Source organism: Oncorhynchus mykiss, chromosome 27, assembly GCF_057628025.1.
Source record: "Oncorhynchus mykiss isolate SJ-2025 chromosome 27, ASM5762802v1, whole genome shotgun sequence".
NCBI lineage: Eukaryota > Metazoa > Chordata > Actinopteri > Salmoniformes > Salmonidae > Oncorhynchus > Oncorhynchus mykiss.
The window spans coordinates 29,801,663-29,814,706 of record NC_143048.1 but is presented as its reverse complement, the minus strand read 5'-3'; the positions used below and the strand labels follow the sequence as shown (position 1 = coordinate 29,814,706).

Genomic DNA, 13,044 nt, shown 5'->3' with positions numbered 1-13,044 from the left:
AAAAAAATTGTCAACGTATTTAATGGGTCTGAGGGGAAATAAAGGTGTTATATTGTATTGAGAGGTTTAAGCCCAACAGAGCCGAATCATTCATCCTCGTACTCTCCTAGTAGGAGCGGGGAGAGCAAATGACTTTCCTCTACCGGGGAGATATTTTTGGGGAAATGCCATGAAAATTGCTGTGCTGCTTGGCTGAAGGGCACTAGGCAGGCAGGCAGCTGAATTAAGATGGAATACATCATAGCCTAAGCCTCATTGACCAACAGAGGCTAAAAATAGACGGATAAAAAGGATCAGGGGATAATTATCTTCTGTGGAACCGTAAACACTAGAATTACTGCAAAAAAAATCTAACAGAGGATCCTCCACTGTCAATCAAAAAATGAGATTCCAGAAATATCATCCATCCAAAGAGCTCTACACTACATTACAGAAGCTTTCTTCTGATCAGTTTAGGTAAAAACGCCATTCGTTTTGGTGAAGCAAAATATTTGTAGGTCTAAGGTAGAGGTGGACCGATTATGATTTTTCAACGCCGATACCGATTATTGGAGGACCAAAAAAAGCTGATGCCGATTATTGGAGGACCAAAAAAAATGCCTATACCGATTAAATCGGCCAATGTTTTATTTTATTTATTTATTTGTAATAATGACAATTACAACAATACTGAATGAACACTTATTTTAACTTAATACATCAATAAAATCAATTTAGCCTCAAATAAATAATGAAACCTGTTCAATTTGGTTTAAATAATGCAAAAACAAAGTGTTGGAGAAGTAAAAGTGCAATATGTGCCATGTAAAAAAGCTAATGTTTAAGTTCCTTGCTCAGAACATGAGAACATATGAAAGCTGGTGGTTCCTTTTAACATGACACTTCAATATTCCAAGGTAAGAGGTTTTAGGTTGTAGTTATTATAGGACTATTTCTCGCTATACCATTTGTATTTCATATACCTTTGACTATTTGATGTTTTTATAGGCACTATAGTATTGCCAGTGTAACAGTATAGCTTCCGTTCCTCTCCTCGCCCCTACCTGGGCTCGAACCAGGAACACGTCGACAACAGCCACCCTCGAAGCATCATTACCCATCGCTCCACAAAAGCCACAGCCCTTGCAGAGCAAGGGGAACAACTACTTCAAGGTATCAGAGCGAGTGACGTCACCAATTGAACCGTTATTAGTGTGCAACCCGCTAACTAGCTAGCCATTTCACATCGGTTACACCAGACTAATCTCGGGAGATGATAGGCTTGAAGTCATATACAGCTCAATGCTTGAAGCACAGCGAAGAGCTGCTGGCAAATGCACAAAAATGCTTACAAGCCAGCTGCTGCCTACCACCGCTCAGTCAGACTGCTCTATCAAATATCAAATCATAGACTTAATTATAACATAATAACACAGAAATACGAGTCTTATGTCATTAATATGGTCAAATCCGGAAACTATCATTTCGAAAACAAAACGTTTATTCTTTGTGAAATACGGAACAGTTCCGTATTTTATCTAACGAGTGGCATCCATAAGTCTAAATATTCCTGTTACATTGCACAACCTTCAATGTTATGTCATAATTATGTAAAATTCAGGCAAATTAGTTCGCAACGAGCCAGGCGGACCAAACTGTTGCATATACCCTGACTCTGCGTGCAATGAACGCAAGAGTATTGACACAATTTCCCTAGTTTAATATTGCCTGCTAACCTGGATTTCTTTTAACTAAATATGCAGGTTTAAAAATATATACTTGTGTATTGATTTTAAGAAAGGAGTTGATGTTTATGGTTAGGTACACATTGGTGCATCGACAGTGCTTTTTTTGCGAATGTGCTTGAGAAGTAGGCTGTGATTCAATGATAAATTAACAGGCACCGCATTGATTTCATGCAACGCAGGACACACTAGATAAACTAGCAATATCATCAACCACGTGTAGTTAACAAGTGATTATGTTAAGATTGAATGTTTTTTATAAGATACGTTTAATGCTAGCTAGCAACTTACCTTGGCTCCTTGCTGCACTCACATAACAGGTAGTCAGCCTGCCACGCAGTCTCCTCGTGGAGTGCAATGTAAATCGGCCATGATCGGTGTCCAAAAATGCAGATTATGGATTGTTATGAAAACTTGAAATCGGCCCTAATTAATTGGCCATTCCAATGAATCGGTGGACCTCTAGTTTAAGGCCATCTTGCTGTGCCCAACTGGGGCTACTCCACAAAAGGTGCTTGCATGCAATCCAATTCCCTTCCTACCTGCTAGCACCAAGGCTAGCAGGGTATTCTCCACTATTCTCCAGCGGCTCCATCTAAACAGCCAGCAGTCAGGAGAGTAGTGTATTATGATTCAATTGACTTTTCTCTCGTGGGGTCACTTCTTCTCATTACCTCCCAGTACCAAAGTCATAGAAGCTGCCGCTGCCCCATGCCTGCTTGGAGTCCAGGCTACTATAGTGTCATTATGACTATAGATGGACCTACCAAGAATTTGGCTGCACTGAAAACATTGATCAACCACACCCACACCTAGCATGGCACACAGCACAATCCACCTTCACTGCAGGCCAGCAAGCAAGAGAGTCCTCCCACAACACAATCGGCAAAAAAATATCACAGGCAGGGAAATTATAATGAATGCTGCTAGACTAGAGCTTCCACATCAGTGGTGGTCGGGAAAGTTTAAGATGAGGGAGGAAAATTATTTCATGAGCATGGCCTTATTTCTATTACAGCACATTGGATGACTGACATACAGTGCCTTGCGAAAGTATTCGGCCCCCTTCAACTTTGCGACCTTTTGCCACATTTCAGGCTTCAAACATAAAGATATAAAACTGTATTTTTTTGTGAAGAATCAACAACAAGTGGGACACAATCATGAAGTGGAACGACATTTATTGGATATTTCAAACTTTTTTAACAAATCAAAAACTGAAAAATTGGGCGTGCAAAATTATTCAGCCCCCTTAAGTTAATACTTTGTAGCGCCACCTTTTGCTGCGATTACAGCTGTAAGTCGCTTGGGGTATGTCTCTATCAGTTTTGCACATCGAGAGACTGACATTTTTTCCCATTCCTCCTTGCAAAACAGCTCAAGCTCAGTGAGGTTGGATGGAGAGCATTTGTGAACAGCAGTTTTCAGTTCTTTCCACAGATTCTCGATTGGATTCAGGTCTGGACTTTGACTTGGCCATTCTAACACCTGGATATGTTTATTTTTGAACCATTCCATTGTAGATTTTGCTTTATGTTTTGGATCATTGTCTTGTTGGAAGACAAATCTCCGTCCCAGTCTCAGGTCTTTTGCAGACTCCATCAGGTTTTCTTCCAGAATGGTCCTGTATTTGGCTCCATCCATCTTCCCATCAATTTTAACCATCTTCCCTGTCCCTGCTGAAGAAAAGCAGGCCCAAACCATGATGCTGCCACCACCATGTTTGACAGTGGGGATGGTGTGTTCAGCTGTGTTGCTTTTACGCCAAACATAACATTTTGCATTGTTGCCAAAAAGTTCAATTTTGGTTTCATCTGACCAGAGCACCTTCTTCCACATGTTTGGTGTGTCTCCCAGGTGGCTTGTGGCAAACTTTAAACTACACTTTTTATGGATATCTTTAAGAAATGGCTTTCTTCCTGCCACTCTTCCATAAAGGCCAGATTTGTGCAATATACGACTGATTGTTGTCCTATGGACAGAGTCTCCCACCTCAGCTGTAGATCTCTGCAGTTCATCCAGAGTGATCATGGGCCTCTTGGCTGCATCTCTGATCAGTCTTCTCCTTGTATGAGCTGAAAGTTTAGAGGGACGGCCAGGTCTTGGTAGATTTGCAGTGGTCTGATACTCCTTCCATTTCAATATTATCGCTTGCACAGTGCTCCTTGGGATGTTTAAAGCTTGGGAAATATTTTTGTATCCAAATCCGGCTATAAACTTCTTCACAACAGTATCTCGGACCTGCCTGGTGTGTTCCTTGTTCTTCATGATGCTCTCTGCGCTTTTAACGGACCTCTGAGACTATCACAGTGCAGGTGCATTTCTACGGAGACTTGTTTACACACAGGTGGATTGTATTTATCATCATTAGTCATTTAGGTCAACATTGGATCATTCAGAGATCCTCACTGAACTTCTGGAGAGAGATTGCTGCACTGAAAGTAAAGGGGCTGAATAATTTTGCACGCCCAATTTTTCAGTTTTTGATTTGTTAAAAAAGTTTGAAATATCCAATAAATGTCGTTCCACTTTATGATTGTGTCCCACTTGTTGTTGATTCTTCACAAAAAAATACAGTTTTATATCTTTATGTTTGAAGCCTGAAATGTGGCAAAAGGTCGCAAAGTTCAAGGGGGCCGAATACTTTCGCAAGGCACTGTACATATTCCATTCACCCAGTTGAACATTGATACAACCTAGCCTATGACTTCAACATCTCTCTACACCCATCCTGAGACTGATACAACCTAACCTATGACTTCAACATAGGCGTCTCCCTCCATCTCTCTCATTTGGCACATTCCAGATAATTATATGATAACACACTTTGGACCGTAGTGTTAAGTGGTGAAGTGTGTTTTAATACAGGACTGGACAGATGCATAGTTTAGATGTACAGAAATTAACCAGAGCATTATTCTATGAGATTGAGGAGTGTGTGAATGCTAGAAGGAATTGGTTCTCTAGGATAGAACACTCTTGACACTTTTATATGGAGACTTACATGGATATTTGCAAGTGCACCTTCTGGCATGTGCTATCGTGTATGTGATGAGTAATGGGTGGGTTACTCCTCACGCCTCTCATCTTCCTTGCACAGCATTGCCAGGTGAAATAAGTGTCATTCAAAGTGTTCCGTAAGTGCATTCAATAAGCATCATGGAACCTACACAATTTGGGATTTTGTATTTGAATTGAAGGATTGGTTACCATTTAGTCCGAGGACTGTTGATGTGCATAAGTAGTATTTCTGTGGATCGAGTTTATGTGTGCGTACATGTGCGTCCATGTGAAACAGTGGAGGCTTCTCAGAGGAAGAAGGGGAGAACCAAAAGTTATTATTTTTAGATAAAACTACACAAAATATATACACGTCACCAAATAATGTATTAAAACACACCGTTTTCCAATGAAGGTCTACAGTACCCTCAACAGCAGTCTGTAGGGTAGCACCATGGTGTAACTGGAGGACAGCTAGCTTCTGTCCTCCTACGGGTACATTGACTTCAATAGAAAACCTAGGAGGCTCACCCCCTTTCATAGACTTGCACAGTCATTATGAAAGGTTGGAGGATATCCTCCAGTGCTCTTGCAGAATGAACTGACATGCCCACCCAATCAAAGGACCAGAGAATGAATCTAGTACCGAAAGCATAAGCTACAGCTAGCTGAGTGAGTGAGTGAGAGAGATGGGGCTAGAGAGTGCGTTAGCCGCAGAGAGGGACACAGACCACAACACAGAGAATGTGTCCTCCCCACCATCACCCACCCTTTCCTCAGGCAGTGGTCTGCCCCAGTCTCTCCCCCGGTCTCCTTGTTGCCCTGGCTGAGTGTCCTGGACTAGACCAGCAGCTGGTGGGGGTTGTCACTGAATGTCCCACAGCTGCCCGCAGCCCAAATCCCTTCACAATTCCTGCTGCTGTAGAAAATCACTAGTGTGTTTCCCCACCCAGCCCAGGCCCACCTATCAGACCAACAGCATTACCCTGAGAAGACCAGGGTTAGTGTTCCAGCCCTCTGTTCCTCCATCCTCTCTCCAGTAATGGCAGAACTGTCAGGAGCACCAACAGGCAGTGGCTTCACTTACTACAGAACAGAACGACCTCTTCAGCTCTGTGGAGCTGCTGACCTCATAGCTACAAATAATATGATACAATAATGCCCTAGAGATTTTGCTCTTGCCTGGTCTTGGTCAGCTCTTGATCTGAAACAGCATGTTGTGTTGTCCTTGGACGCTCATATCTGAAGAGTTGAAAAGTTCAGGAAAACATTGGAGACCTTGGTAACCTCACGGACTGGCTGAACTCACTGAACACTAGCACAGGGGAGAGAACACAGCCTCTGATAAAAATCACACTGAATGTGGTAAGAGACACACACTACTGCTGAAAGTATGTTCTCGCTAGTTAGCCTTTTGGACATAATATCTTCTAGGTAACCTACACTTCCACCAACCAACGAAAGCTATATGATTATTGTAAACAAAATGAAAAACAGTGCTTCAAATATTCTCTTGAAGTTTGAATCCAACTTTTTTTTAAAGCACAAACCCATAGAATGTCTTTACACTAACAGTACCAAGAGCTGGTGACAAGTACTTAACTAATGAGAACCATCCATGTATAATTGATATGACACCAATCTTTCATTGCTTAGCTCTACACACAGAAAGGATATGACAAGGCATTAGCCATATGGTTGATGACAACAGAAAACCACCTAATAGGCTAGTCTATAAAGGAAAAAACAGAGCTAGTTTGGCAGCCAGGCCTGGCTGTTGTTTGTTGTTGGAAGTGCTGTACAGACTTTAATAACACGTCTACATGGTATAATTCCCCTCAAAATAGTCAGCAATTATAGTGCGTAAACAGTCCCCTCCTGCCGCTGTGAAACTAGCGAACTCCCAGAGAATCTGGGTAGAGTAGACAGACAGCCGGAGAGGGATTAAAACCGACAGACAGAACACATTTCCCTTTGGAGAGAGACAGGATTCAGGAAGATTAGGCTATTCCCCTCACCCAATATTAGAGGACTTGTCTGAATGTCAGCACTCCTGGAAGTGCAGACTGACTGAAAGGTTCATAGATATGATTATTGAGCTATGGAGACAGGTAGACAAGGAGCTATTAGCAAAGGTCACCAGTACATTTGTTTTCAAAGACAGTTGATCATGACCTCCACCACAGGGTATTCATGCAAATGCTTAACTGAAAGTCTTCTATGAACATGAATATAGAGACATCCTCCTAAACGTTAACTTGTGTCTCTAACTTCTACAACTCTGACATACAGAGGTGTTGAAGCTTTTGACCTTTCATTCTGTAGGGAACTAAAAAGGTAAATGGAAGACAAGAGTTAGCAGGGGAGTGAAATTCATAATTGACATTCTGCTCAGAGAATGTTTCCTGCATGATGTTGGCTGAATGTTCTCTGCCATATTAGAATCTACAACACCTGGTTTTCTAGTGTAGTGCAGTCTTTAGCTGTGAGGTAAAACAGTGATGTTGGCTGAATGTTCTCTGCCATATTAGAATCTACAACACCTGGTTTTCTAGTGTAGTGCAGTCTTTAGCTGTGAGGTAAAACAGTGATGTTGGCTGAATGTTCTCTGCCATATTAGAATCTACAACACCTGGTTTTCTAGTGTAGTGCAGTCTTTAGCTGTGAGGTAAAACAGTGATGTTGGCTGAATGTTCTCTGCCATATTAGAATCTACAACACCTGGTTTTCTAGTGTAGTGCAGTCTTTAGCTGTGAGGTAAAACAGTGATGTTGGCTGAATGTGCTCTGCCATATTAGACTCCTGGTTTTCTAGTGTAGTGCAGTCTTTAGCTGTGAGGTAAAACAGTGATGGTGGCGAGTGATTTGAAAACAGAATTTCAATTTCACATGTCCCTGTAAGTCATTTGACAGACCAATGCTACAGAATGATGCTCATTCCTACTTCTAGACCCATTGTGCTCCAGGTAAAGACTGGCTAAGTGGAAGAACTCAATTATTACCGAGGCCAGATCAACTTGCAGTGCCAGTGACGTGGGCGGCCTTTTTACAAACCGCTCTAAAACAGAGGCAGGTTCACAAAGAGAGGGAGGCTCAGGCAAACTGGCCTGTTCATTATCCGTCTCTGAGAGGAGAGACGACAGCAACCACTTCTATTCTGCTCTGAATCGGGACATTATGAAGGGAGTGCATGTCACAGTAAGACCTGTGGTTTCTCATGGTCATGGTTCAGTGATGCTGCCCGTCAGGTTCAACACATCACATCATGTAACTGATACCATGTTTTGATTACCAACACTGATTGGGCACTTTGGTCATTAAAGATGCATCTAAAGTATGACGTCATCTGACCTGGCAGTGCTGGCACACAAACAGGCAATCTCCCAATCTAAGATGACTATAGGCCTCCAATACAAGGCAGCACAGCAGCCATAGTTACAAGAGATATTTTGGGATTGGGGCAATGAGGCCCTTGATCTACTTCTACTTGTAGATAGCATTTTTATGGCCCTGTGTCCAGTATGAAGGATGTTAGAGGTAGTTTCACGTGCCAATGCTAATTAGCATTAGCACAATGACTGGAAGTCTATGGGTATTTGCTAGCCTGTTAGCAATTGCGCTAGTTAGCAACTTCTTTGAAACCGCACGCAGAGACATAAAAATCTGACTGTGGGAAGTAGATAAAGGGCCTTATTGCCAAAATCCTTAAGTTTCCTTTAAATTCATCCTTATACGCTGTGTTCATTTGAAAGAGAACAAAATGGTGACAATGGAAAGGGCTGTGTGTGACTGTGCATCGGTTCTACCCTGTGGGACATAATTGTATTCAATGTTGGCCTGGACGTCAGTCCATCTCTGCAGAGACCCTTTGGTGCTGTAGCCCTAGGGCCTCGGCTGTTGGAGCTGCATAAAACAGACATCCAATTTAACAGATTTTTTTACTGGTATAGTTCCATCACAGACACAGAGTTTTTATTCATGCTTAGTTAGCAGCATTCAAATGTACAGTACTTCAATAACCGGCTTGTGGGCGGACCCAGAAAAATAAGCTACTGAAACATGGCATAGTGGGGGTGGGAGGGGATGCAGATTCTGGCAGAGGAGGAGACTGGCAAAGACTCAGTAGCACCATGGAAGGTCCAATATAATCCTGTGGTACTGTGCATAGACAAGCTGCTGATTGTCCAATTCTCCCCCAGTGGGTCAAAGCACCCACCACACATGGCCAAGGCTGTATGCACACACACACACTAACTTTGCAGTACCATAGCTATCCGTCTCAGAGACAGGAAACAGACACAGAATCCTATTCCCATCAAAGAATGACAACAACAAAAATCCATATAAATTTTGTTGTTTCTCTGTGCTGATTTTCTTTTCATGTGGCCTTGGTCCATTCAAATATGAATGTGTTCCGTCTATCGGAAGGTTTAAAGAACTGCAGCATTCCCTTCCTGAGGGCAAATAGGGTAGGAATGAAAAGGTCCAAACGTATACCTCATCCATCCACCATTTGGCAGAGCCTGCAAGTAAAGCTCACCGGATGAGAGCTTGTTCCTACAAATAGAAAAAGGCTACTTGGACATATTTTTGTTTGAAGTGAATGGGAGTTGTAGGATGACACTGCAATCCATATTATGATGTGTCAAATTGTATGCAAATACCCCTGAGGGAATGGTGCTTTTCCCTTCCTCTCTCCCCATATGGATCTTTCTAAGCCTTATATCACATTTATGAGCCATATAAAACATGTATGGTACATTATATTTCACACACATTTCAGCCCCCTCAGCTCTGTCTCCATGTCCCATGCTAGCTAAGTGATGGACTATCGTGGTCCAGCCCTCATGCTCTCTCTAAATTACTTATCATGTGGGACTAAATCACTGACAGACAGACCTGGGCTGCATAGCATTACGGAAAACCCACTTAGACAAATAAAGTCTGATGAATGTGACCAAGGGGAGGTTGTGAATGCTTAACAAAAAACATCTAATACTACTATCTGCAGCACTTACAGGCTTAAAACACAGTACCAAGGTCAAAGACACCTTAAGTGAGAGCACAAGGACATGCTATTAGGGATGGGCTGCAAGGTTATCTGGTAAGAGATAGGCCTACATGGCTCTTTATAAATACTGCTTAAAAGAAGGGGTTACTGTAGGGTAAGGGAAGGCATCGGAGAGGATTACTACCCACATGCACTGCCCACTCACACACCAAATTCAAGTGTTTTTAATTAATAGAGAGATATAAGATGCAGTGTGGCACTGTAATCCTGCAGTGGAATTGCGCAGAAAAATAAAATGTCCGGTACCATTCAATAACACTCGATCCCTTCAACCAACAGACATTTGGGCCAAAACAGACCTTCCAGAAATAACTACCATAGATACACCATGTCCATTATGGTAATTTAGGTACAAACATAAGGTCTGCTGGGCAGAACTCACCTTGGTGGTGTCATCATGTGAGCGCTGGTACCGTTTCCAGCGGCATCCATAAATCCCTGTGAGACATGACAAACACAGCTGCCTCTCATAGACCTGCAGGGGTTGGTGCTTCACCATGCTCCTTCAGTCCTGGCACGCCTCCAGACCACTAACATCCCATTGACCAAACTGGAGCCTGCCTGGGAGCGGAACAAGGAAACAGAAACGTCAGTATTGCCTTCAATACATTCTACAAGGAAATATTGTATCCATTAGGACATGACAGGTGTATGGGTGATTGTTGTAAGTATTTCACTGAGGTGACATTTGAATATCAACAGTCAGCAAGAGAAGAAATTTGAATATCAACATGCCACACGCATTTTACATGCCACACGCACCAACATATTGCACTGAACTAGAAAGACAAGAACGTGGTCGTTGAATTAGAATAGATTGAACCATTATCTCACAATAATTAATTATGGCAGATTAATTTCACTACCCCTTGGGAGAAAAATAGGCCTACAATTTGAACATTGCTAAACTTCGATTGAAGAATTCCCCCAGAATATGAGAGCCTTCTTGATATATATTTTAGTTAAAAGTCTTTAGTTATCTTTAGTTAAAAGTCTATCATCAAAGCATAAAAAACATGTTATAATTGAAGTACTTCAGTAAAATAGAACACAGAATAAAGGGACAGACTGCCATGTGGCACATGGCTGGTGTTTTAGAAATGCCAGGGCCAAATTCTGGTCCTAGTCCGCCCCTGCACAGTACAATGAAAATCACCTTCAGTGCTTTGATGCTAAGCCACAAATTTGAATTGCCATTGTCAAGCCCTGTTTCCAATGACAACTGTGACTGTCTCCCGTGGCTTCCATCGATACAAGGTCAGAGCTAAATTACAATCTAATTGAAAGGACTAGGTGCAGAGTGTCTATTGAACATTACATTAAACTACAATGACATTGAATTTGTTGAATATCCCTTTACTCTCAGAGGATCACAGCCTGGCTGGGTTCTACGGCAGAGTAGAGGGCACCAGGACTTTGTCAAATGTGTGTGTGTGTGTGGTGCCCACTGGGCAGGCAGGGCAGGATCCTGGGCAGGATTACTCAGAGAATGACTAAAGGTCCTGTTGGCTCAGCAGCAACTGATTTCAGTTGCAATAATAACAATAATAATGGCAATAACATTAAGCCAGGGCCTGGCTGGCTCAATAAATGTCACAGTCCTCCTGGGGTATGAAGGAGCATGCTGATCAAGTTAACTCTGAAAAACGCATGCTGATTACAATCTGAAAGTGAAACAACCCAATATCAAGAGTCTAAATAATTGACCTGTACACAAGATTACAACCCAAGATGTGAGTTTAAACTCCAAGTAAACATGATTAACAAAAATGATTACAAATGGAGATTAGAATGCAATATTATCAGCATGTTTCTCAATTGAAGACTGTGCCTGACTTGCTAGTCCTCCCACTGTGCCTGTTTTAAATTGCAGCTATCTGTGAGCAGCAATGTGTTTCAGGAGGGATTTGAAATACATGTTAATTACACCCATCAGCATGCAATCAGGGCAGCGTGAGCTCTGCGGCTTTGGACAGCTGTTTATTTGCCTTATCAGAGGGGGTTGTGCTTCCGGTCATAAGTGGAACTGCCGTGAGGAGGGAATGGGGCTCATCAAGACCCCTCGGTCACACCCCAGCTGGCCCTGTCACCACAGCTCCGTGACCAGACCAGCACTGTTGTGGAGTTTGACTAGTCCTGGTTGAGGAGCTTCAGGGTGCTGTAGGGTTCAGCTGAGGATCAGACACTGCTGCCTGCCCTGCCTCGCAGAAGCACAGTTATTTGATCATCTGTTTTTTGTCTAAATAAATCACATCAGAGCAGTGGATGGCTTTATAACGCAAGCACAAACCACAGGCTTATAAAATCTGCTATGAAAACAAATTGCTGTCCAAAGTCTTCATCCTCCCAGGCTGCACTGCTTCCATCAGAATCCTTTGGCTCAGGGATGTAACTAAGGGACTATATGCACTTCATATCGAATGAACTGGGGTACTAGTACTTCAAGGGTCTAGTGAGGAATGAATATACACCGTTCAAAAGTTTGGGGTAACTAAAAAATGTCCTTGTTTTTGAACGAAGGCCAGAATCCCAGAGTTGCCTCTACACTGTTGACATTGAGACTGGTGTTTTGCAGGTACTATTTAATGAAGCTGCCAGTTGAGGACTTGAGGCGTCTGTTTCTCAAACTAGACACTAACAAACTTGTCCACTTGTGCACCGGGGCCTCCCACTCCCCTTTCTATTCTGCTTAGAGCCCGTTTGCACTGTTCTGTGCAGGGAGTAGTACACGAGATCTTCAGTTTCTTCTCAGAACAAGAATAGACTGACGAGTTTCAGAAGAAAGTTTTGTTTCTTATGTCCAGTTTTATTGCTTCTTTAAGAAACAGTTTTCAGCTGTGCTAACATAATTGCAAAAGGGTTTTCTAATGATCAATTAGCTTTTTTAAATGGGCCTCTGTCAGCCTATGTAGATATTTCATAAAAATAAGGAAAATCTGCCGTTTCCAGCTACAATAGTCATTTACAACATTAACAATGTCTACACTGTATTTCTTATCAATTTGATGTTATTTTAAAATGAGCAAAAAATTTATAAATTGCTTTTCTTTCAAAAACAAGGACATTTCTAAGTGACCCCAAACTTTTTAATGGTAGTTTATTAAAGGGAGTACTGCATAATTAAGTAGGACTGGCTTCTATACTGTGGCACTATCCTGTGTGTGTATTAATACGGAGAAGAAAGGACTTGGGAGGGTCTTAGTTCTATAGACAGGATGACGACACTTAACTAACCAACTTCAAATGTGAG

At 42.1% G+C, this 13,044-nt stretch overlaps 1 protein-coding gene across 7 annotated transcripts in view; it reads right to left on the bottom strand.

The window, feature by feature from the left end:
* Positions 1 to 13,044, bottom strand: part of LOC110507909 (glycerophosphodiester phosphodiesterase 2) — a 107,185-nt gene that overhangs the window by 63,907 nt on the left and 30,234 nt on the right. For all 7 annotated transcript variants that reach the window (XR_005039956.2, XR_005039957.2, XR_016492483.1 and 4 more), the window contains one exon: positions 10,177 to 10,355. Coding sequence is in view for 4 of the 7 variants with exons in the window: in XM_036964705.2 (XP_036820600.1) it covers positions 10,177 to 10,293 (117 nt within the window). In the remaining 3 variants the exon portion in view is untranslated. The remainder of the gene's footprint in view (positions 1 to 10,176; positions 10,356 to 13,044) is intronic.